At 39.6% G+C, this 24708-nt stretch overlaps 3 protein-coding genes and 1 long non-coding RNA gene across 5 annotated transcripts; 1 reads left to right on the top strand and 3 right to left on the bottom strand.

Moving 5' to 3' along the window:
* The first annotated feature begins 3533 nt into the window (after positions 1-3533).
* Positions 3534-11384, top strand: idua (alpha-L-iduronidase). Of its 2 annotated transcripts, none has more exons than XM_038703550.1 (14): positions 3534-3883; positions 4294-4434; positions 4617-4699; positions 4943-5050; positions 5645-5740; positions 6134-6336; positions 6893-7072; positions 7697-7913; positions 8045-8254; positions 8398-8519; positions 9403-9528; positions 9742-9818; positions 10051-10151; positions 10254-11384. In XM_038703550.1, exons 1-14 carry the CDS (start codon positions 3747-3749, stop codon positions 10352-10354), a joined length of 1902 nt encoding a protein of 633 aa, XP_038559478.1. In that variant the 5' UTR covers positions 3534-3746; the 3' UTR covers positions 10355-11384. The 2 variants fall into 2 exon arrangements, with proteins under 2 accessions (XP_038559478.1, XP_038559479.1); XM_038703551.1 differs by having other exon boundaries at positions 3753-3883; positions 4294-4396.
* Positions 11385-11580: 196 nt separating this feature from the next.
* LOC119891722 (purpurin-like) lies at positions 11581-13480 on the bottom strand. The gene is made up of 6 exons (XM_038703552.1): positions 13420-13480; positions 13108-13222; positions 12666-12802; positions 12444-12556; positions 12137-12349; positions 11581-11859 (listed from the first exon to the last, which is right to left on the bottom strand). Exons 2-6 carry the CDS (start codon positions 13219-13221, stop codon positions 11849-11851), a joined length of 588 nt encoding a protein of 195 aa, XP_038559480.1. The 5' UTR covers position 13222; positions 13420-13480; the 3' UTR covers positions 11581-11848.
* Positions 13481-16154: 2674 nt separating this feature from the next.
* Positions 16155-18768, bottom strand: LOC119891723. Its single transcript, XR_005442481.1, has 4 exons — positions 18617-18768; positions 17588-17642; positions 16822-16920; positions 16155-16609 (listed from the first exon to the last, which is right to left on the bottom strand). It is a non-coding gene; the product is annotated as an uncharacterized LOC119891723 (long non-coding RNA).
* A 995-nt stretch (positions 18769-19763) lies between these two features.
* Positions 19764-24381, bottom strand: LOC119891146 (potassium voltage-gated channel subfamily V member 2-like). The gene is made up of 2 exons (XM_038702492.1): positions 22379-24381; positions 19764-21175 (listed from the first exon to the last, which is right to left on the bottom strand). The coding sequence occupies exons 1-2, from the start codon at positions 23711-23713 to the stop codon at positions 20909-20911; spliced, it is 1602 nt and encodes a 533-aa protein (XP_038558420.1). The 5' UTR covers positions 23714-24381; the 3' UTR covers positions 19764-20908.
* Between the last annotated feature and the right edge of the window lie 327 nt (positions 24382-24708).

Below are 24708 nucleotides of genomic sequence, written 5' to 3'. Positions count from 1 at the left end.
ATTCAAAGTGATTTACATCAAACATAAAAGCATTACAGGGAAATAAAAAATTTGAAATACAATTTATGAAAGGGTGAAGTAATAAAGAAAAACAGGACAGTAAAAGTTACAGTGCAGTGTAAAATAATCTACAGCCTTACATTTGGTCTAATTAAAGGCAGTGGTAAAAAGAAAAGTCTTCAGTCTTGATTTAAAAGAACTGACAGTTTCAGCAGACCTGCAGTTTTCTGTGAGTTTGTTCCAAATATACGGAGCATAAAAACTGAACGCCGCTTCTCCATGTTTAGTTTTGACCCTGGGGACAGAAAGCAGACCTGTTCCCAGACGACCTGAGAGGTCTGGATGGTTCATAACAATTCTGTCCCACAGATACTCAATAATTGAGCCAATCTAATATTTCTGTTTGACATAACTTCAAACTGCAACAAAAAAAAATTATTATTAATTTCTGAAAGAACATAAACTTCCCCTTCTCTTTAACCAAATCACACACATTTAGGCTATTCTCCTTTTGATAACTAATGTAATAACTAATATTAGTCATTATATTGTTAACTAATATTTTTTTCTCTCCCGCTGAAACAGTTTGGAGCCTCCAGCCTTTGAAAACATCTGCTTTAGGGGATGTGCCTACCACTTTGATCTTTGTAATGCTGATTGGCAATTGCCTCTTTGATATTGGGGCTTGGTCCTGAAATATATCCTCTTCGATTACCAACTATGACATCTAATTTACACACGGTATATCCACACTACAGGGTATGTTAAGTGTATCAATACTTTAAAATAACAATTAGTATTGAACTACTTTAATGTGAGTTGCCGTGTACCTCGTTATAGCTGTCGATCATTTCAACTGAATCTTATTGATCAAGTTTATTGTCGCTATAAATCTACAAAATTAACAGAAATTATCATTATAGTGCATAAAATCGGGGTACATAAACAATTGGAAACAAAAGATTGCTGTGACCATATACCTGTGTGTGTGTGTGTGTGTGTGTGTGTGTATACTATATATATATATAGACACAAAAGGTCATTGCTAAAGAGGCGGGCTGTTCACAGAGCTCTGTGTCCAAGCACATTAATAGAGAGGCGAAGGGAAGGAAAAGATGTGGTAGAAAAAAGTGTACAAGCAATAGGGATAACCGCACCCTGGAGAGGATTGTGAAACAAAACCCATTCAAAAATGTGGGGGAGATTCACAAAGAGTGGACTGCAGCTGGAGTCAGTGCTTCAAGAACCACCACGCACAGACGTATGCAAGACATGGGTTTCAGCGGTCGCATTCCTTGTGTCAAGCCACTCTTGAACAAGACACAGCGTCAGAAGCGTCTCGCCTGGGCTGAAGACAAAAAGGACTGGACTGCTGCTGAGTGGTTCAAAGTTATGTTCTCTGATAAAAGTACATTTTGCATTTCCTTTGGAAATCAAGGTCCCAGAGTCTGGAGGAAGAGAGGAGAGGCACAGAATCCACGTTGCTTGAAGTCCAGTGTAAAGTTTCCACAATCAGTGATGGTTTGGGTGCCATGTCATCTGCTGGTGTTGGTCCACTGTGTTTTCTGAGGTCCAAGGTCAACGCAGCCGTCTAGCAGGAAGTTTTAGAGCACTTCATGCTTCCTGCTGCTGACTGACTTTATGGAGATGCAGATTTCATTTTCCAACAGGACTTGCACCTGCACACAGTGCCAAAGATACCAGTACCTGGTTTAAGGACCATGGTATCCCTGTTCTTAATTGGCCAGCAAACTTGCCTGACCTTAACCCTATAGAAAATCTATGGGGTATTGTGAAGAGGAAGATGCGATACGCCAAACCCAACAATGCAGAAGAGCTGAAGGCCACTATCAGAGCAACCTGGGCTCTCATAACACCTGAGCAGTGCCACAGACTGATCGACTCCATGCCACGCCGCATTGCTGCAGTAATTCAGGCAAAAGGAGCCCCAACTAAGTACTGAGTGCTGTACATACTCATACTTTTCATGTTCATTCTTTTCAGTTGGCCAACATTTCTAAAAATCTCTATGAAGATTCTCAGTCATCCAGGTCATAGTTATCCAACGAAGGTTAAAATCAAGGGCAACTGGACTTGGTTGAAGATACTGGAAGACGTTTCGTCCCTCATCCAAAGGACTTCTTCAGTTCTGCAGAACTTGATTTTAACCTTTGTTGGATTTCTAAAAATCGTTTTTTTGTATTGGTCTTAAGTAATATTCTAATTTTCAGAGATACTGAATTTGGGATTTTCATTAGTTGCCAGTTTTAATCATCACAATTAAATGAAATAAACATTTGAAATATATCAGTCTGTGTGTAATGAATGAATATAATATCCAAGTTTCACTTTTTGAATGGAATTACTGAAATAAATCAACTTTTTGATGATATTCTAATAATATGACCAGCACCTGTGTATATATATATATTTGTGTGTGATACAAATTAAATGTTTTTGTTACTTATATGTTATCTAATTCGCATTTAGTGCTTGTTTACGTGCAACAGATTAATATGAGAGGCCGTTTAGGGTGAAAATATTAAAACACACTGAAAACTGTCACACACGCACTGACAATGTGCGCACATACACTGAAATACAGGGGTATCTGAGTGTGTGTGTGTAAAATTATTTTAGCGCTCGGAAGCTGTTGTAGTGTAACAGGAAGCCTTAGATTCCTGTCCTAACCTTCAAAATAAAAGAATAGCTAACATGATGAAACATGGATTTCAGTGCGAGTGATATTCCTTGTTCAGAGAGATTGTTTATCTAAGCAATTATATGAACAGTTAATCATTTATTATATTTATATTTAGTTCAGCATCCCTAAACCTACAGGGAGGAATATTTATTGTATGTCACATTTAATTTTTGCTCCTCACCTTCAGATATTTTATAAACTTCATCTCTGTCTTCTTATTCACATGAAACCTACAACAATTCACTTTATGATCTACAATATGCAATGATTTGCTGAGCTTATTAAACACATTCTACATGTATTTTGAATTCCTGTTACAATGAAACAGGCACTGAAATGACTTCACAGGCACACACTTAGATACACACACAGACAAGTAGCCTGTATCCTACTCTGTGTGAAGTTTGTGTGGTGTGAATATTTTCAGTGTGTATGTGTACTTTGTCAATGTGGATGTACACATATTTCAGTGTGTGTGCATGCACAGTTGGTGGTGTGTGCCCTTTTTAATGTGTGTGCGCACATTTTCAGTGTGTCTGTGCCTGGTTTCAGTGCGTGTGCTTGGTGTTTTATTGGTGCATGTATGATCATTTTCAGTGTGTATGTGCCAGTATTTCCCTGTTTTCAGTGTATGTGCGCACATTGTCAGTGCATGTGTGACAGTTTTCAGTGTGTGTGCGTCTGTTTTTCAATGTTTTCACCCTAATCGGCCTCTCATAGATTAAGAAAAGTTTGTGAATCCTGAATATATTTCATGAAAACTTAACTCCACTTCCTTAAAAAAAAAAGACTACAACAACACGGTCGCACGCATTAAACGTCATCAGGCTCAGCTGACTGCAGCTCGCTACTGGAGAGAGGATGTGTTTGTGTTGTTGGCGTTTAAAGTGAATTATGTTAAAGGTGTCGTTTTAATTTACTCTCACACAACGTGAGCGGCATGTTGGAGTTAAGGTGACCCGTCGGGAGTGATTTCACATCGTTTTTACAGCCAATTAATAAACTAGCGCGACGTACCAAGTCGCAATGCTCGTTTGCAGACATGCAGTGGATAACTTTTTCTGTCTTTGCGTTACTCCTTAACGTTAACGAAACTTCAAGCGCGTCCTATGTCATCTCAGTTGATGTGGGGAGACCGGTAGGAGACCTTAAGCACTTCTGGAGAAGCACTGGTTTCTGGTAGGTCACATGCGAATTGTTTTTATACACGCCAGCAACAGACACAGTGATGGACAAGAGGCAGTTTAGATTTTATTAATAAAGACAAATCAATGTGGGTTTATTTTAATACCGAATCTACCACAAGACATCTGCAATCAATAAGAGCTATTAAAACTTGTTGCACCAAGTGAGCATCTTTAACAAAGCGAGGGCATTTTTTAAATAGTCGTTTTCTTCAGTGGAGATTGGCCCAGTTTTCATGACATGTCTGAAGATATACTTTAATATTAAGATATAATCAACTTTATTGTTACACACATGGTACAACAAATGCAAAATTGTTTCTCCACTTTAGGGTCTTTTACCTCCTATTTGTTTTGTCACTGGTGCATCTCACAGTTAAACAGGAGGCTCTTTTTTGTGTTTAGCCCCCCGCTCCCTCACACAGATGCCCACCAGTTTGACCTGAGCATCGACCAGCAGCTCAACCTGGCCTACGTGGGCTCCGTCCCCCATGGAGGGATCCAGCAGGTCAGGATACACTGGATGTTGGAGCTGGTCAGTGTGCAGTAAGTGAGCAAGTGAACAAGTGGACACCTCTCCAGCCATACTTCCCTAAAAATACACTCATGTGAAAGAAAACCTTTACGATTTGTCTCGTTTAAAGATGGCAAACATGAAGATTATCAGCTGCTGGTTTTGTGAGTGTTCTTTATGAAACATTTTCAGCTGTCTGATTTTGTTGTATTAGAGACGTTGGTGGACGATCCCAGTACAACTTCACCAAACTGGACCAACTGATAGGACTCTTGTGGATTAATGGACTCCGACCCGGTACTGCAGCACACAACACCAGGCTGGGAAGATGTTCTTTGATTAATCTTTGACTGCTTCTTATGTGATTGTTATTTGGTTAAGTGAAAATAAATGAGGCACTATTGTCCCAAATTGTAAGAAGCCAATTAAAGCAGCCTTCTCCAAACTACACTTAAACTTAAAGTGTACAACCTACTGGTGAAATTTGATTTTGCTGATCCCTGTATCTGTAAATATCATTCCTGCACTTGTGGTTTTCAGGTTTTGAACTGATGGGCAGTGTCTCCAACTACTTCACTGACTTTGAGGACAAATCACAAGTGGTCGAGTGGAGAAATCTGGTTTACCTCATAGCCAAGAGGTACATCGGTGAGTGAGTGCTCATTGTTTCATCATTATTTTATTGTATACGTTGTGTGCACTCCATATCATCTAATCATGGTCAATAATAACCTGAACCTAAATAAATACAACGGTTGTAATTGAGGCGCAGGCATTGGCTCAAACAGCTGAATAATTATTAAAGAATTATTACTGGGTGGGGCCTTGCTCTGCAAAATTAAAGCAAGAATTCTCTTTATGTACCTTTTTTTAATTGTTTTTAGTATTTGTATTCCACAATAATAACAATTTTCTCCTTCCCTATCAAGATCATTCAGGCAGTGTAACGTCTCCACAGAGACATTAATTAAACGCAAATGTTTCTTGTGTAATTTAAGATAAAATGTTAAGAAATTATGTTCTTTTTTTTTTTTTTATTGATCCCCTGTAGGTGAAATTCAAATTGGCACAGCAGCACAGGGACATGTCGTGCAAAGAGTAACAAAAATCAGAATCAAATATGTAATATATAAAAAACATACATCAATGTGCTATATGGTGTATTTCTGTACATATCTGCAAAGTTTCAGAGGTAATTGTTGACCTATATATAAATGTTCATTGTGAATGTCTAAATTACAGACAAATATGGCCTGGGAAGTGTTTCTCAGTGGAACTTTGAAACATGGAATGAGCCCAACAACCACGACTTTGATAATGTCACCGTGTCAGTTCAAGGTAAGCCCGTAAAGCATCCTACCTGACCTTTTTATATAATGTCAGTTATTCTTTAAGTGGAAATTCCTTCAGATTTTCTCTCACAGATATAATATTACATGTGCTTATTGTGTATTGCTACTTATTCTAAAACATATGTCATTTGATAAATGCTGATTTGAAACTTGCACATGAACAGATAAATCCTGGGTTTCATTGGAGAGTTTCAGCAAGCAATGACGGTCTGACAGCTGTTTTAATGAGAATACTAAACTTTGTGGAGATTTTTTAAAAGCTTACATTTCACAAATTGAGTACCAGCAGAGAATACCTTTTATTGAACTCAAAACACACTGCAGTGCTGTGCCCATGGGCACTTCTGTGGTTCTGTCAGTATAATAAACTTTTCTATAGGGTTTCTAAATTACTATGATGCCTGTTCGGAGGGTCTGCGCGCCGCCAGCAGTCTCCTCAGGTTTGGGGGTCCAGGAGACTCCTGCCATTCTCCCCCACACTCACCATACTGCTGGGCCATGCTGCAGCACTGCTACAACGGCACCAATTACTTCACTGGAGAGACGGGGGTCAGGCTCGACTACATCGCCCTGCACAAGAAGGTCGGCTTTTCTGGACTCGGAAGCAAATCTAGAACAAATAGAAAGTGAATATTTTCATTTTCAAGAGTTCAAGATTTGATGCGCCAGCGCCTTAAGTTCAGTTCAATCTAGCTTTATTGGCATGAATGTGAAACAACAATATTGCCAAAGCTACAAATAAATTACAGATAAAAATAAATAAAGTTATTATTTTTTGTTTCAGTGAAGGACAAGACTTGTCTCGAAATCACTAAATCTTAGCAATTCCTTATATCTGTATGAAAATAATGAATTTCTTTAAATATTTGTTAGGATTAGTCTTTAAAACCTTTTAATATCAGTTCATGAAATGTTTCACAGAATATTCATTGTCTTGAAGAGTTATTCAATATAGGGTGACACAGTCCCAAACAAGGATAGGGATGTTATTTAAATAATAACTCATTAAATCCTATTAATCCAGTTGACTGTGTTATGTAAACATATATTTATTATTGCATTCAATAATTGATTAACTTTTAAAACTGATGCAAATAAAAAAAAAATTGGGAGCTGACTTTTTGTTTCTGTCCTTCAGGGAGGAGGCTACTCCTTGCCCATCCTCCAGCAGGAGATGCAGACAGTTGGGGAGATCCAGGAGCGTTTCCCCCGGTTCCGCAGCCTCCCCGTTTACAATGATGAGGCGGATCCCCTGGTGGGCTGGTCCCGGCCTCAGGAGTGGAGGGCTGACGTGACCTATGCTGCGATGGTGGTTAAGGTGAGATGAAGGAGAAAAACGCGTAGAGTGTAAAAATCACATTTAAACACTGGATGGTGAAGATCCACATTTGTTGAGTGACCATCTGTAAGTCATTTACATTGTTTTCTGAATGAGGGATTGAGGTTTTCTATTGGCTGCTGTTAACTACAAAGTATATGTCAACTTAAATTAGCCAAAAATAACATAGGAGTTTGGTGTTTCACCAAAACCTTTATTCTTCAACATGAGAATGAGACTTTGAATTTAATTAGAAGGCCAATATTTGCCTATTTTTCTAGTTAGTTTACCAATTTAATCCTTATACAGTAGACAGACGGCTGTCTATACTATGAATAGGCCATTAAGATAATTGATATGTGCTTTAGAGTGCTGTGACTGAATACATTAGCATGTTCGCATCGTACCACTGTTAACCGTTACATATAGATTTGGTAGACTGTAATTTCAAATATAAATATAGTACATAAATATTCAGTTTGTTCTTAGACAATGAATGTAGCTGTGGTAGCGGTATGTGAGTTAAAGGATGCTTCTCATTGTAACCACTTTGCACACTAAACCCAGGCAGGTGTTGCTCTTCACTCTACCACTTAACCAATCGCTGCATGCTCCTTCTAACAGGTAATACACCAGCACCAGGATCTGCTGCTGGCAGACCCGAACAGCACGATCAACTACACCCTGCTGAGCAACGACAACGCCTTCCTCAGCTACCACCCACACCCCTTCACCCAGCGCACGCTGACCGCCCGCTTCCAGGTCAACAACACCCAGCCGCCTCACGTGCAGCTGATCAGGAAGCCGGTCCTCTCTGTCATGGGCCTGCTGGCTTTACTAGGTGACGACTTCTTTACTCTACAACAGGTGACCCTCCAGGGTTTTTACGTGTGTCTCAGTGTGATTGTTCCAGCTGCCCCAGCCCGATCTTAACGGCCCTGCTGCCTCTCCTGTGTGTGATTCCACTTTAAGGAGAGACCCAGGTCCCGGCTCACGTTTTGAACTCTGCAGGAACCGTGGATAGCACGGTGGGCGTTCTTGCCAGCAGCCACAAGCCCGTAATGGCGGGCGGCTCAGACAGCTGGCAGGCAGCAGTGCTGGTCTACAACAGTGAGGACAACAGCACCTCCACCAAGACTGACGACGTCACCGTGTCACTGAAAGGACTGGCTGCACAAAAAGGTTTAACGAAAAACTGTTGGATGTTATTTTAGATTAACAGTTGATTCCATTTTAAGGAGAATATAACCAGTTCCATCAGGCCTTTATTTCTCCAAGCAAGTGGTGTGTTTCAGTCCTGTTTGATATCTTTGTTTGTTGTCCAGGTCTTGTGTACGTCACATATTACATTGACAACAATGTTAGCAACCCGTACCAGCTGTGGCAGAGCATGGGCAGCCCCGACTACCCCACAGCAGAACAGTTCAGACGCCTCAGGAGTGTGCAGGTAAACAGGAGGGCTGAACGATATTAAAACAAATATTTTATTTATACATTGTTCTTTTTCCAGAAGATGTGTACAATAATGTTTCAATACCTTACATAAAGCTTTTTCCTTCTGTAAATCTATTTGGAGAAAAAAAAGTAGTAGTTTATTCTGCACATCCTTTCCTTAAAACACAGAAATACTTCCTAATAGCAGCTGCTGCTGCTGCTGTTGTTGTTGTTGTTGTTGTTTTAAATGTATAAACAAGCATCAGAAATCTACATAACAATAATAATAATCATCATCATCTTATGCTTATTAAGAGTTTCACAAGGGCAGAAAATAAAACACACAACCGATAAAGAAAACATTTTTTAAGGAATTACAGTTACAAGAAAAGAACAATAAAGTCTAAAATCTTAAGGGACTTAAAGAGTCCACTGACTCAGCCGAACTGATTTCCTGTGGCTGGCTTTAATTATTTTTAAAGATCAGTTTTCTTATGAAGCATAAAAATGACTTGCATAGTGTATTATAATGGGCCTTACTACATCTTACGCTTTATGTGGTTAAGATTTTACATGCATTAAATACTGAAACAATATATTATATACATTAATGATAATAAGATATCTTTAGGTTTTGGATGCAGTTTGGTAGATTGCGCTTGATTTCTCAGATTTCTTCAGAACAGGAATTCATGCGTAGTAGATGTAGAGGCCCTCATGTCAGCGTGGTTAAGAAGCTGCTGTGTGTCCGTACAACCTACTCGCACACTGTTTTGAGACGAGGTGTAGTCATGTATAAAGATCTCAACATTTCCTTTGATCTATCTGGGCTTTTCCTTCTGTGTGAAGTGGTTTGGGACATGCTTTGACCCCCTGGCAATGTGTCATTGTGTCAGGACCCTCATGTTGACGGACCCTGGGAAGTTCCTGCAGGGGACACGCTGACTCTGAAAGCCAAACTGTCTGTGCCCTCTGTCCTCCTCATCCATGTTTGTGCCCTGCCCAAAGCCGTGCCAGACCAGGTCAGTACCAACACACAGTAACGTTTGATTGTCCACCTTCTCAGAAGTATTGTACAGTTGAGTGAATGTGTCTGTGTCAGATTTTCCCGTATGTAATCTATAGCCTGTGTTGCGATGAAAAAGCTTAATGGATGTTAAGACCTGTATGGGACTGGGCTGCATATTCCAAAAGAGGTGATCGTGAGCTCTCAACTGTGTTTGACTTTTGTTTAGGTCAATGGATTACGCTTCATCAGGATCACCAAAGGCCAAGTCCTGATTGTCTGGTCAGACCACTGTGTTGATTCCAAGTAGGTTCCACATGATTATTTCTTTACTTTAGCATTTGTCACCGCAAGAAAATGTAAAGGAGTGATAGTAGGTGCAGACTTATTTATTAAAAAATGCCCAACGGACAGAACTCCTTCTATTGAGCGCAGAAGTACAGTAGATTTGATCTCTTTATGAAATGCGGTGAATATGTATGGACCAAGAACAAGAAAGCGCCCATTAGTTCATTTTAATTTTTGTTTGTATTTGCAGATGCATTAGGACATTTGAAGTGGAATTCTCCACAGACGACAAGGAATTCAGCAGAATTAATACTCAAGACACCATTTTTACTTGTTGTGTTTATTCGCCTGGTAAGAACTCTTAGTTGTCCCTGTTAAGCGGTGGCAATGAGCAACAAAAGTGGATTTTCTTCACCATAGAAATAACACCATATACTATGTTGTGTTCTGCAGCGGACCAGGAGGTCGGCGGTCTGTACAGAGTTCGAGCTGTGGACTACTGGGGCAGGCCTGGCCCGTACTCGCTGCCAGAGAGGTATTCAGAGGAGCACTAGACCAAGGTCAAATCATTCAGATTATGTTTCTTAATTGTTTTGTACAAGGTAAATATATTTTATAGAGATCAATGTGCTGATTATATATGCTAATACATTATGGGACATTTCTGATTAAGTAAGCACCATTTAATCTGCCTAGTCTCATTGTAAGCATTTGTTTATGATGTATGCTCATGCTCCATTTGACAGTATTACAGGCATCACCTGTTTTGACAGAGTATAGTAATGGCTGTAATTTCAAAAACTTGATAATTTCATTTTGCTCTTTGTCCACTTTGAGAATAATATATAAAAGTGACTGAATACTAGGGCGATATTTCTCGTTGAGGTGAAAAGCTGAGTGTAAGGTGAAGTTAGCATAGAAGATGCTTCTGCCACTTTTAAAACATTTGTGTGGCAGCATTTTGGGTACCCGGTGGAAACCAGAAATGTTGACAAGGCACAAACAATATGTAAGCAACATTTCAAAATCCACCTGCACTGTTTTGCATTTTGTGACTTTGACTCGGATAAAAGACAAAAGGAAAACAGGTCATAAATACAGAGTTTAAAATAATAATTTCCTTAAACAGCCGGGCACTGTAGTTTTTAGCAAACATTACTCAAACAGAAGTAAATTGCACACTTGTTGAGGACTATTTGCAGCAGTGGATCAATATCAATAGAGTTCTATGGCATAGAAGAAGATAAATCAGGTTTGGGATACACAAGGAAAAGTTTTTAGTTGGATCAGTTCATTGTTGTTTGGTCTTTTCTTAAGATTTGGTGATTAAAAAAATATAAAATGGCATCAGATTTATCCTTTTTAATATACGTGCCTATAAATATACCAACTGTGTCATAGATCCTGTTAAAATGAGATTTTACTGTTTGTGGTTGTAGTGCAGTTTGTGCACACTATGTGACGTTATTGGTATGAAAGGAGACGTAAAATGCATGTCGTCACTGGAAAATTGGATTAGTTATTAACTGATACTACTGTTGCAGAAACTGTTACAATTAGACCATTAAAGTTAATGGACTGTAATAATCTTTTTTTCTGTAATGTGTTTTTAAACTTGTTGGATTTTGTGTTTTTTACTCGAAATGTCTCGAGTTGTTACATGATTCTGTTTTACATTTTTGTTCACTAGATTAGAATAGTTTTACAAAGAAAAACATCACAGCAAGTTTCTTTACAAAGTGTATTGTCACTAATACAGAATAATTACACAGCGCAGGTGTTACCATTCTCCGCAGTTGATTCACATTCATTGCACATTCAGGCAACCAGTCACAGTTTTCAAGGGATTTGGTTCGGAAATGTCATCTTTTCATTGGGTGTTTGAATTGGATTTATCAGGTAATTCTCCCCTATGACGTTAGCAAACATAGAAAATCATAAGCTTAAGAGGATAAATCTCCGATTTGCGTCTTTTGAGAAGAGCTCAATCTTCATTTGGTGCAGGATGATCAATCCAGCTGCTCAAATAACTCCATCTTAGGAGCAGTTTAGCAAGCTCCTGTTAACAAATGGAGAGAGAAGAGGAAGTGTTAGGAGTTTAAATGTAACCCACAGCTTGTTATTTATTCTAATTTAATCTGAATATACACAGTAAAATGTGTTAAAATAAGTAGTAAAGATCCACAAAGTGAGCTATGGGGCTATAAAAAGGAGACTTGTACTTCTGTGTTTACTGTTAATGTTAAAAATGTGTCCTTGTTGGAGTTTTTGGCATCTAAATCCTTTAAATGTAAGTCAGGGTTCATGGTCACTGTCTATTAAGGCTGAGTACATACCAGACTGCAGCACAGGCTGGAACTCTCCGGCCATGCAGATTTCCTCCTGTTTTTGGCGGACGAGTCTCTGGATGGCAGGCGGGAGGCCACGGGGGCTGCGGGAGAAGACCAGGGCGTAGCCGTCTTCGCAGCTTCCGTCATCCTTCAGGCTGCGGCAGGCATAAGTGATGGCGTAGTTGTCATAGTCTGTGTCAATGACCCAGTAGTTGTCACCTGGAAGAGGAGAGTGAAAGAAGTTAGTCTCAGCTGTGTAAGACAAGAGACAGTGAGAATGTGTGTGCATGTGGATACGACTGAGGAGGCTTACCGCCACTGGACAGGTAGCTGGCCAGTCCCTGGTAGTTCATGAACATCTTGCCGGGGGTGCCGGGGTCGGGCACTGAGTACTGAGCAGCCATGTCAGCGCACACAACCCAGAACCTGGATGTCCAGTAGAGATTCTTTTTTAAAAAGTCACACTTGCAAGCGGGAATGGAAAGCTTCAGTTTAAACATATCACATTCAGACTGCTACTAAAAATGACACCCACCCGAAGAGAGTGACTCTGCCTCTGGAGGAGGCAACCATGGCACCATCGTCTCCAACAGTGTATTCAGCAGAGATGTTGTCTTGCAGGAACAAACCCTCGGGATCCTTCTTCTGCAGAGCATACCACTTTCCTGCATACTGTCGGCAGGGAAGTTGAACGATTACTCAATCAACTCAAATACTCCGACACGACACTGTCACTGTATGCTGACGATGTTCTGGTTTATATGGGGATGTAGATAATGCTGCTTCTGTTAAATTTGTGAACTTTTATTACTGTAAATGGTATCGAGCTCATTCAAGTTACAGGAACTTAAACAAAAGCATAAATTCATCTGGTAGTTAATATTGGTTATTGACTACATTTAAGGATGCATCAATTCTGAATTCAGCTGTCTATTTATTGACTTAAGTATTTCCAAAATTTATTTTTCTGTACTCACTCTTTTGGGGTCAAAGTCCTCTTTGACTGTGAAGCTGTCCACCACGCAGGAGGCCAGGCTCTGCTCCACACAGGCCAGGAACAATAGCACCAGGGCAAAGATTTGGAAGTCCATTCTATAGCCAAAACCCAAGTCGAGCACATGTTAATTTGTGTTATAGTGTGATTTATCTTGATGCAGATTTAGAGCACTATTTACTGTAATTCTGCTATCATACAATCTCCTGTAATAATGACACCAAGCAAGCCCTAGTTGGAAAAAAGATCAGTCGGTCCCCACAAAGCAGCAGCAGCAGCAGCAGCAGCTTCTTACCTTGATAGTAGAACGAAGCCGCAGGATGTTTCCAGTGCAGAGCTGTTTCTGTGTTTGAGCTGTGGTGAGAACACGAGCCTTTTATACCTGACGCACAGGCTCACTGATTATTTTCACCTCTTGAACCTAAATGGAGTTTAAATCTACCACTAATCCAGTTAACAAAATCCCCCGCTGTAAGCTGCTGAACCCTCGCATTCAGCACTGTATTAGTCTTTATGTAATTGTTTGCAGGGCTAATTAATGGGATACATAACGGCAGACGCCCCGGGGCAAAGAGGTGGCCTGAGCCTCAAGTCACACGTCTGTGGCGAAGGTGTTTACACGTGCAGACAGGTGTATTTTTAAGCACCAAGTGCACATGCAAAGATTTGTTTAGTCAAAGCTGCTGAGAAAGTGATTTGATGCGGTGTGATAACATAAGATGTTATGATTTTTGGGTTTGTTTTTCTGTTCTTAAAGTGTCCATGAAACCAGCCATCTTCAGATTAAATGTTCCCAAATCTCTGGACTGGCATACTTTTCCTGAGAACAATGTCTGGCCAGTAGGCCTAAAGCTTTTCCTGTTCCATTTTTATACTTCACTACATTCACAACGGGCCTTGATAACAAAGGGGGGGCGGATAAAGTGTCCCACTTTTATTATTTATTTTATTAATGCCCGGTTCTGTTTAATGTGAAAGTGAGTGCAAATATATAGGGTGTATCTTGTTCATTACTGTACACAAACAGTTTTATTTGGGTGTAAAAAGATAAAAAAATACAAAATTTAGTCCTCAAAATCAGGTTCACATTCAGATATTAAATGCTTTGTAAGGCCATAAGGCTAAAAATGTGAAAAAGAAGCATTTGCAAACACCACAAATGTAAAAGAAATAGTGACTACATTATAAAATACTCCGATAATGCTGATTATGTCAGCAGAGCTTCAGCTGTTCCCGTAAGTAACGTGTTGTCATCTTGTCTGTAAATGCTGCCAAAGCTTCAACCTGTAATCCCACGCTAAACATGTCATACAGCAAACAGCTGGTGAGGTGTGTCAAAGGAAGTTTAAACCACTTCTGCACCAGTAAATGTGGATACAACACGTGTAACAATGACCCACTTTACAGACCAGAACAGGGTGTCTGACTTACCAAATAATAATCCATGAAATGATTTGCTGCTTTAGATGCATTTTTAACCGTAATTTGTGTTGTTGCTCTCAACGTGTCATCAGTATTATGTTGTCGATCTATTCGTAAAGTTTATTGACTTGCTTTAATGCATTGACTCGCGTGATATTGTTTTTTCCCCTAGTACAGTCTTTTAATTGCATCATTTGTTTTGTGGTGTATATTAAAAAGATTTTAAAGAAAAATGTCATAAGCAGATCTCTGTAATCCCCCTCGCACGTGTTAGCCTTGTGGCACCCCTCACCAGTCCTGAGGTATTTCGGTTACCTAGAGTAGGTGAGAGCTAAGCAAAGACCAGCATCATGCCAGTAAGTCCAGCTGTATTTTTAGTCTGCCCTGACATTTTTGTTTTTCTTATAATAACCTGTCCTGAAGATATTAGGTAAGGCGTCTGTGCTGTGACATGTCACTGTTAACTCTGCACCTCTAATCCGAAAACAAAAGCTAGGTTTAAATGATCCTGTTGTAGACACTCTCTTGCTTAACAGGTGAGCTCAGGCTGAACATGTCAGGTCACCGACTGTGGAATGAGTTGTATAACAAGCGGCTACGAGCAGGTGACCATTTGAGACAGATGTAAGAATACATCCCCACCGTATTTTAAGGTCCCTTTTAAGTATTGTAAGTTTTATTTTAGGCACAATTTTTCTGCTCACACTGACCATATTCCCCATCTGCACCTACTGTTGTGTCACAAGATTTTTCTGCTCTGGATAATGCAATGTTATTTCATACATGACTGACAAAATAGTTGGATTTGATGATTATGTGAGAGGTTTCTTTCAGATCACTTTCCATAGAAGTTTGTATCAAGTCAATCAACAGTAGAAATCCTATCAATGAGTCTGGAAACCTACTTAGAGCTGAAAAGATGAGTCAATTAACTGATTATTGAATTGACAGTAAGGTTATGGGCAACTATTTAGATAATTTATCAGGCAAAAACAAAATACTTTTGATTGTGAGAATTCACTGCTTTTCTTTTCCTTTTGAACTTGAGTGTCTTTGGGTTTTGAACGGTTCGTTAGAAAAAACAACCAACGTTGACATTACCCTGGGCATCAGGAAATTGTGCTAAAAATAAAGTTGACATTTTATTGACAATACAATTAATCAAGAAAATAAAAGGCTGACTAATTTCCATTGTTTCAGCGTTTTAACCCAAGTCAACCAAGTTGAATCACTGAAACGAAGTGTATTTCCACAGCAAATGTGGCCATGATATGTCTGCAACTAATGTTTTCCACCTTTTTCACCTTAATTAAATGTGCAACTTAAGTAAACATTGACTAATTTTCCATAGATTCACAAAGCTACAGTAGAAACTAGACAGGGTGAGGAAATTACTGTTTAAGAATATGATACCGATTCCATAAGAGAGAATTAAATAAGATACTTTAAATTAATCAACTTCCTTTGGAAATGGTTCTTATGAAACATACTATAGCCCTGTCATGTTTCTTATGTCGGTAAAGGTCTAAATAATCGAAGTAGATATTTTAAATGTGAACCACTGATCAAAACAGGTGATGGCAAATAGGAAGCAAGTGAACTAACAGCAACAGATCAGAACCTTTTGCATTTAATGTGAACAAAATTCATGAATGCAAAATGATAAGTTGTCATTTTTAATATAACATCTGTCATACCTGTGCTCTAACAGTGGCTAAAGGAGAACACGAATTATAACCAAACGTCACATGGTGGACTACAGTGATCATGTACTTCTGTATTTATGACATTGCTTCATTACAAACATGAATAAATTATGAGTGGGGCTGCATTTGCAGTGTTACAATGCTGAGTTCAAGAGGCTTATTTAATTTCATGTAACTAACTTATGGTCCAGAGGGGTGTTGTATTATTCAAAGTAAGTGGCAAGTGTTTGACAGGTTGTGACCCGACTTTGTCATCGTAACTCCAGAAAACGGAGGGAAAAGTTGGAAATTGCATGGACATCCCATGGACTACATCCTCACACAGCACGCTTTACTTCAGGATAGTATCTTCATTTGCTGAAAGGAGAGAGTAAAATAAGTGGGATTAGTACATTTAGGACGTTAGGTTGTTGAAAAATAACATGCAATTTATTAAAAAGCAATGCAACACCAACTGTATTATATTGTACACCGGTGTTGCTATTATTGTGTCCACTCCCTGTAAACTATGGAGCACGCATGTGCAAAGTGGACACGTGGAATATTTGACACGTGAATGATGAGGCTACCTTCTGCTAGCTGCTTGGCAATGCGCTCCTGCTCCTCGCGAACCTTTTTCTCCTCCTCCTCGATCCGTCTCTCCTCAGCTGCAATAGGCTTCAGGTGATCTGAGCAGATTAAAGTGGTGTATTTAATAAACAAAGCAACATTCATTATGGGGGAAGAAACTCCACTAAGTATTGACTATATTTCAGTATTTCAAAGTGACAGGTGAAGCTATGGACGTATACACACCTGAGCTAAATTGCTAATGAATGACAGCCTCATAAATAAGATGAAGCAGGAATTGAGTGAAGATCTGTCTACTTTTGTAAATGTAATCTTTTATCACCTTTAAGTTTATCATCTAATTTGTTTTTGGAAGATAACATTTTCTCCTATATGCAGTCTTAATTATTTTTATATTCTGTGTTTTACAGTTGGTTTATCTCAGTGTACTGTTCAAGTGCATTAAGGGCCTGGTTCATTAGAAATCAAACCTGTGAACACTAGAACAGTAAGGTGTTATTTGTTGTCTTATTGTCGTTATAATATAAATACCGCTCCTGCTTAATATTGTGCTGTCATGCTATTTGTTGATTTTCTTGTCTCTAGTCTTTATGTGGTGCAGGTTCTGCATATTTAAGGTTAGTGCTTTTAACTATTTCCTGCCCGGGGACTACAGATTAAAATGAGCCTTTTTGGGTAACTCTGGCATATTTTCAGAAATGTTAATACCAATATGCATTTTCCCTGTCAAATAAAGTGAAGTAACACGTGGGCATTATGTCTCACCATATCTCCTTTTGCCATAGATGATCCCGGCAATCAAGGCTGAATATCTTGCAGTCTGTAAATGAGAAAACAATGCAAATGAATGCCAGTCGTGGTGTATCTACAAAGTCTGTGCAGATTGTCCATCACACCAGTGACAAGATATATTTAAGTATTAAGTCAAAAACAACTGGGCTTTTGATTTTTGTCTTGAAGATGTTTTGCCACTCACTTAGAGGCTTCATCAGTTCTACATCAATAGGAATAACACAATACCTTCTTAGCATTGCTTCTGGGCAATATTCTGTTTTACTATTCAATGTGCAATATTATTTTCTGCAATTCTGCTTATATTTATTCACTACTACTGTTCATCACAATTCTGTTAATAATGTAAATATTGTACATATCCATTTATCGTTTATATTTCATAATTCTGCTTTTATATATAGTTTTACCTACCAATTTCTATTCTGGGATCAATAAAGTATTAGTTCTAATTCTGATATCCCATAATGTCGCTATTCCCATTGAACTCTATAGACTTCTGCAACAATTTATTGAGACCTTGTTCATGGGTACAAACTACACATCTAACAGTGGTGAATTTAACTAGTTTTTAGAGTGATTGGGACCCACTCTTAAATTCGGCAAAAGCAGAATTAACCGAGAAGCATTAGTTTAATTAAAATATACACTTTTAAACAGCCTGTCCATCTGATGTTTGCAGCCTGTCACATCCACAAATGAGCAACAGTGGCCCGAAAAACGAGGACGACTGATTCTAAAATTGGAGTTATAGATAATTTAAATATATAACTATAAAAAGGTATGCAACATTATGCATTCTTAATTCATTAATGTAAATCATATCCAAGCAAGGACATTTTCTATGTGCAACAACCAGTTAGCGTTAGCGAGCTAACTGTTAGCAGGTTAGCGTGCGCCGAGTAGCAAACGAACAGAAACACGATCGTAAGAGTCACTTTACATTAAAACACGAGTGAACTGTTGTTGTTTTTTTCTCATTATATGTTCTGCAACACAAACCTTAATCAAAGGCGACACTGCAACTGGAGGAGCCATCGTCTCACAGCAGGCTAACAGTTAGCAACAGAGGTCACTTTAGCACCGCCGAGGACTGTGGGAGGAGAGACTTCTTCTGTGGGGGGGTTTACTGCTGCTCACGCGCTCTGTGTTCAACTGCTGCCACCTTCTGGAGGAAAGTGTATTTCTCATTTTATAGTGGGCTAAATTATTTATTATTCTAATCATCAGCAGAGAAAAATATTCCCATATCAAAGAGATCAGGTGATATTTTTATTAATTGCCTTCCATCCTCTTGAGTGCAGACACACCACTGGGTCCCACTTCATTTCTAAAACAAGTATGGTGGGATTGGAGACATCATAATTATTGTTTTAATAAACTGGTGATTTCCACATCCAGTGAAAAGAATAGGCCTACAAACAAGATATGTATTTAGCATATTAGCAGGTCTATTAAATCGAAATCATAATCACAATTATAACATCAAGAAAATTTTCATCCAGTCTCAGGTTATAAGTATTTCTTTCTAGACACAAATGTGGTGTTTTAAACAGTAAATGAAAGGACACATTTGATTTATTAAATGAATATGTCAAATATGATATTGTATAATTTCTTTTTCAACAAGTAATCATATCATATTTGAAAGATTATTAGATCCTCCCACCTCATGTGCCTCACAGTGGTTTGGTACGCTGCCCACCTTTTTCAGACCCTCAGAGACTACACATTTCTAATAATAAAGATGTTTTTATTGTCCTCATCCAACATGAAATAACTGCCCCTGCACCATATTGCCATGTTTGTATTGTGAAACAGCAGTCAGTATGAAGGGCAACAAATGAGCACTTCTGTGTTGTTGTTTTTATGTATCCACTTTATCAGTGGTCATTTTTAAGCGTTGCACTGTCTACAGACAGTAATCTGAATCATTGTAGGGAGCACTACATCCACCACCATGATTTCTCTTTTTTTCCCGCTATTACTGCATTCATTGTAATTAGTGAACTCAACATTGTGCATCAAGAAAACGTTTTTTTTTTTTAGCAATACAGAAGGTTATCCAGAAGAGGTCAGTAGAGACCTATGCAGGTAAACAGGGCTGTATACTTATAAATATGTAGTATTTAGTCAATGAGGAGACTAGTTTAATGGACAGTACAGTGTTTATTGAAAACAGAGTATCAGACTGCATTGCACTGCAAGTAAATCAAACTATCAGCGAAACTACTGAACATTGTAAACACATGAAAAGCAGCACCAGACTTTGCAACCCTCTGCACATCTCCTGTGTGAGCACACAGATTTACAACATTGCAGCTGCAACTAGAAATAAACTATTAATGTTGCTCAGATCTCTGAAAAGTACATCTTCCAAAGTCAGTGGGTCGTGGAGTTAAGTTGTAGATAAACAAAAATGTTAATTCCTAATGATAAAGGCTTTTTCATTCATTCTCTAGTGCCCCAGACCAAACCAGTAAACATTTGAACTCCTCCCCCAAACAACCAGGTTGTTGAAACTGGTTCAGGAGCACTACTTTTTAATCATACAGTTTAAATTTAAGTTAAAAAAACATCTTCCCACAGTGGAGAACAACATCAAATGTAAGCATTTCTTATAGACTTGGTCCAGCTTCACTGAAGCCATATCCTGATTATATTAACAGAAATATTCAAACCCAGGATGCCATATTTGTGTAGCTGCACCATGACATCAAATAAAAATATGTTGTGCATCAGTTTATACATGTTTCCCACAAATGCTTCCTGACAGATAATGATTGAATTTGTAATCATGGACTGGACCAGAGGGTCTGGTTGAAGAAGTGTCACTGAAAAGGAACCCTGTTTTGTGCAATTGATCTGTGTGATAATATAGATATAATACATTAATAATAAGGCTAAACTAAACTTTCCTTTTTTTTCTCATGTTTGTATTTTTAAAAATGCTGTTTCTTTTTATGCTTCTGACTATTTAGTAACAAAAATATGGTTATATGTATACAAAAGCAAATATTTTATAAGATCAGGCAGTCATCCTGCTTGATTTTCTGACCCTTGTTCTCCCCACATAGTGTGGAAAATTTACCCCCTGAACTGTGCTGTCCTTGTCACTGCTAACTGGCTTGGAGATGGCGAAGATAGCATTGTGTGTGATCCCTCACCGGTTTCCCAACCACAAAAGCTGCCAATTTACTGGAAAGATGTACCAGATGTGCCACTACTTTGTATTGAACCCTCCTGTTAGAGGTAAGCATGTTATTTCTTTATAAAAAAAAGTCACATTATAAATCAGTGTCCAGGACAGTGGTTGTCTCCAAAGCAGTGGTTGAGTTTCTTCACTGTCCTCTTGTAAAATCTCATCCTCCCTCGTTTCTTCACGGCGGATGTGTACTGGTTGGACTTGAGTTTAGAGTAATAATCTGAGAACTTGTTGAAGAGGATGGATATGGGCAGACCGTTGAGGATGATTCCAAAAGAGATGCAGATGAAAGCGAAAATACGGCCCAGTATGGTCTCTGGGAAGACGTCTCCGTAGCCCACAGTGGAGATGCTGACCTGCAGTTGAACGAGGAGAGCAGTCAGTGGTGATGAAGAAACATGTAAAAACACAAACCTTACCAGATCAGTCAGTGTCCTGTGTGGTAGACCTCAGCTGACACATGTGGCCATTTGCCAATGATTTGGGGCATTTTGCCTTTATTGGACAGGAAAGTAGACCAACCAACATGACAATCCCCACAATTCCAGTGACAGGGATACATATTTAAAAAGTATAAGAATAAAAAGGTAACCAGTAACAAGAAAAAAACATCCACAGAGACCATGAAAAACCCAGTAAAGTTAACTGATTATATTCTGTTACATGGTATTGAATTTAAGGACTATCATGTGGATCAAGAAAATATTGTCTAGGCTTCTGTTTTGTGAATTGTTGGTAAATTAACGTCTTAACGCAGATTGTCGCTAATCGCATCACACCTCTTCCTTTCAGACTGCAGCTGAGATAGCGTTTGTATTCTCCAAATGCCTGTTTGTGGATATTTGTTATCGTTATCTAACTTTTAGAGAGAAGCCCTGCCCACTGTCATACCCCAGTGGCCAAAGTTATAAAAAGTTAATCGGGATGTCCCTCTTCCATGTCCTCCCTTTCCATTCATAGTTTTTTCGAGAAATCCTGCTAACAGAAGTGATAGCTCCAGTGACTCAAAGGTGGCACACAATCCTCTTGCTTCTGTTCATATGAATACAACAGGAATCAGTGGCAGTGCATAATCCTCACAGTTCCTTTCACTTTAACCATTTCTGTCATGCAACAGATCATCATTTCCTTCCCCTTAATTACAAGTTAGATAATACCATGTGGTCAAAGAGGGACCGGAGTGACAGGGACAGGAAGGTTTAGGCTGTGTGTTTAATTCCAATAAAGACAATTTAAGTGCAGGCATTAACCAGGTTATTCCACCCTGTACAACTGACCAGGTGCCGTTAATAAATCAGTAAATATACTATATAAATAAACAATCTGTATAGCCTACTTTAAATCTGACCCTGGCCCGCGCTGACCTCTCCATAATCTAATAACATTACAGAGATCAGCGACTATGTCAGCATTAAGGTAATTCAAGTACCCGATCCCGAATGTTTCCATACTTCTTGTACTTTTAAAAAGTTGCTGTGCATTTTCCCTCTTTGTTGTTACTTTAGAGTTTTTGTCCTTCTGGTCTTTTACACTTTCACATTTTACAAAGATGTACTTACCGCTGCCCACCACCATGCATGAGGAATGCTGGTGAAGTTTGTTTGTGGCATGTCGTGCTCCACAGTGTACACCATGGCAGAGAAGCTGAAGATGCCCATGGCGATGAAGAGGAAGAGGCAGCCCACTTGTTGGTAGCACTGACGCAGAGTGAAGCCAAACGCACGCAGACCCGTGGAGTGTCGCGCCAGCTTTAAGATACGAAAGATTCGCATCAGTCTCATGATCCGCAACACCTGACCCAGCTTTCCCACCTGCCCCACCGCCTGCATGTCGGCCTCGTGCTTCATGTAGTTCTCCTCATTGTCAAAGAACTCCAGGATGGCCTGCACATACTGAGGCAGGATGGCGATCAGGTCCACGGTGTTGAGCACACTCCTGCCGAAGGATTTGAGATCAGGAGTGGACACCAGACGGAGCAGGTACTCCGTGGTGAAGAAGGCGATGCAAACGGACTCCACGTATTCCCAGTATGTCTTACCACTGAGCTGACCTGTAGGAGTCCTGTATTGCATCTCCTCCACCGTGTTGAGAGTCATGGCCACCAGAGAGATCAGGACAAACAGGCTGGAGGCCACCGCCATCAGCTTGGCCTCAATTGACGAAAACGGCTTCTCCATTAAGTTCCAGATGGCTCTGCGCTTATGGCCCATGAACATGTCTTGAAAGAGCTCTTCATTCTCCTCGATCTCCACCTCTGCCTCCAGCTCCCTCTGAATCTTCAGCTGGTCGTTCAGCTCGTCCTGCCTCTCCTCGAAGGAGATGCGGCAGCAGCGGTGGGTGTTCTTGATCCTCACGCCCCAGTAGTTGATCTCCTCCAGGAAGTTGCGGGGACACAACTCGTCCTTGATCCACAGCACGCCAGTCCTGTAGAAGTTGAAGATGCTGTGGAAGACATCTGGGTCTCTGTCAAAGAAGTACTCGTTGTTGGTCACAGTGTAGTCATCACACAGGTCCAGCTTCATGTTGTGGTCCGTGTAGGTGGCAAGTCGCCCTATTCTGGTCTTGGGATACTTGGCAGCCGTCTTGTACGGTATCTGGTATGGCTTCCCCCCTACATTGATGTTGATCATGTAGTTCTTCTTGGGGGGTGAATTCTGCTTGTTGAAGCCTGACGGACCATTTTCATCCTCTTCATCCTCGTACTCGGCGTAAATGTCGTAGATGTCCCTGCTCAGCTCCTGCATGGAGTTCCATGTCTTCACGCAGCTTTCCTTGGCTAGTGGATAAGCAGTCTCAGAAGGTCTTCGATTAATGTCTGAATCGGTGACTTTGTAGTTGGGGAACAGACTCTGTCTCCTGTTCCACAAGTTGACCATCTTGCTGGTGGTCCCCATGTTGATCTCCCCCACACTACACAGCGGACAGAGCGCCCAGACCTGCCAGCATTACGGCTATCTAATACCCCTTCACCTAAGCGTGGAGGACATGAGCAGGATGCCTCATGGCCCCATTAATGTTGCTGACTGAGAGGATCCACGTGCTTACAGGACATCTAAATACCATTATCCCCTGCTGAGCTGCCTGGCTGACGTTGCCTGTATGGCATATTTCATCAAATAGCCATTCTGAATTCCCCCTCTTTTAGTTTATAAATATTTCATGATATGCGCTGATAGTGTTTTCAGCTGTTTTTGGTGATTTGAAGTCAACAATCAGAGTTGTTTCCACTCACATTTATTTATGAATACATAGGCACTGTACCGTGCATTAATCTTTTTGCAATCCCCTCAGATTACTCAAGTAAGTCATATTGGAAGGCTATGACTCGAAAATACCATTGCGTGTCTTGTTTCTTCGGTGTTGTTTGAGGAAAACTTCAACACTTCTGAGGATTTTCTTCGTAGATACATCACAAAATACTTTGCACATTTTTATTTGAGGTTAGGCATCTTTTTCAAATTGACAATAAAGTTCTTATGTTGGTTTTATTTGTGCAATTATTTAACATTATATGTACTGAAGGGGAACAAAGAAAGTCTGGTGGATACATAAAAGAGGATAAAGGCTTTAAGCATTAGCCTACTTCCTGATTGGGAGGGGGTGCGTGATTCTTCAGAGACTCAAAGTCTAGGAAATAATCTTGTGATTTTATTTTAGACCTATACAGATATATCAGTAAGGTTGTGATATGTCATTAAAACACGTTATCTGTGATTTAAGCAGATGGAATTTCTACTTAAAAGTAGCACATAAGTTTGCTTGAGATTGAATCCTTTTATTGGATATCAGATTATTGTCCTGCTGATTAACAGAGCCAGCTGACCAGAGATGGCAGTCTGTAAGGCCATTGGCTGATGGCATTATGAATCATTCGGTATATTTACCTTTA

This window comes from Micropterus salmoides, unplaced genomic scaffold (genome assembly GCF_014851395.1).
Source record: "Micropterus salmoides isolate LMB-PRFRI ecotype aquatic unplaced genomic scaffold, ASM1485139v1 Ms_hic_scaffold_7, whole genome shotgun sequence".
In the NCBI taxonomy this organism is placed as follows: Eukaryota; Metazoa; Chordata; class Actinopteri; order Centrarchiformes; family Centrarchidae; genus Micropterus; species Micropterus salmoides.
Note: the sequence above shows the minus strand (reverse complement) of the source record. Positions and strands in the feature narration are given on the sequence as shown.

What these genes read in the sequence shown, in the direction of transcription:
- idua (XM_038703550.1), top strand. Translation starts at nt 3,747, where the DNA reads ATGCAGTGGATAACTTTTTCTGTCTTTGCGTTACTCCTTAACGTTAAC. An exon ending in GATTAATGGACTCCGACCCG is followed by an intron (nt 4,700 to 4,942) that starts GTACTGCAGCAC and finishes TGTGGTTTTCAG; the next exon opens with GTTTTGAACTGATGGGCAGT. An exon ending in TGTCACCGTGTCAGTTCAAG is followed by an intron (nt 5,741 to 6,133) that starts GTAAGCCCGTAA and finishes ACTTTTCTATAG; the next exon opens with GGTTTCTAAATTACTATGAT.
- LOC119891146 (XM_038702492.1), bottom strand. Translation starts at nt 23,713, where the DNA reads ATGGGGACCACCAGCAAGATGGTCAACTTGTGGAACAGGAGACAGAGT. An exon ending in ATGCATGGTGGTGGGCAGCG is followed by an intron (nt 21,176 to 22,378) that starts GTAAGTACATCT and finishes GTTCAACTGCAG; the next exon opens with GTCAGCATCTCCACTGTGGG.
- LOC119891722 (XM_038703552.1), bottom strand. Translation starts at nt 13,221, where the DNA reads ATGGACTTCCAAATCTTTGCCCTGGTGCTATTGTTCCTGGCCTGTGTG. An exon ending in AGGACTTTGACCCCAAAAGA is followed by an intron (nt 12,803 to 13,107) that starts GTGAGTACAGAA and finishes CCCTGCCGACAG; the next exon opens with TATGCAGGAAAGTGGTATGC. An exon ending in CAGCTACCTGTCCAGTGGCG is followed by an intron (nt 12,350 to 12,443) that starts GTAAGCCTCCTC and finishes CTCCTCTTCCAG; the next exon opens with GTGACAACTACTGGGTCATT.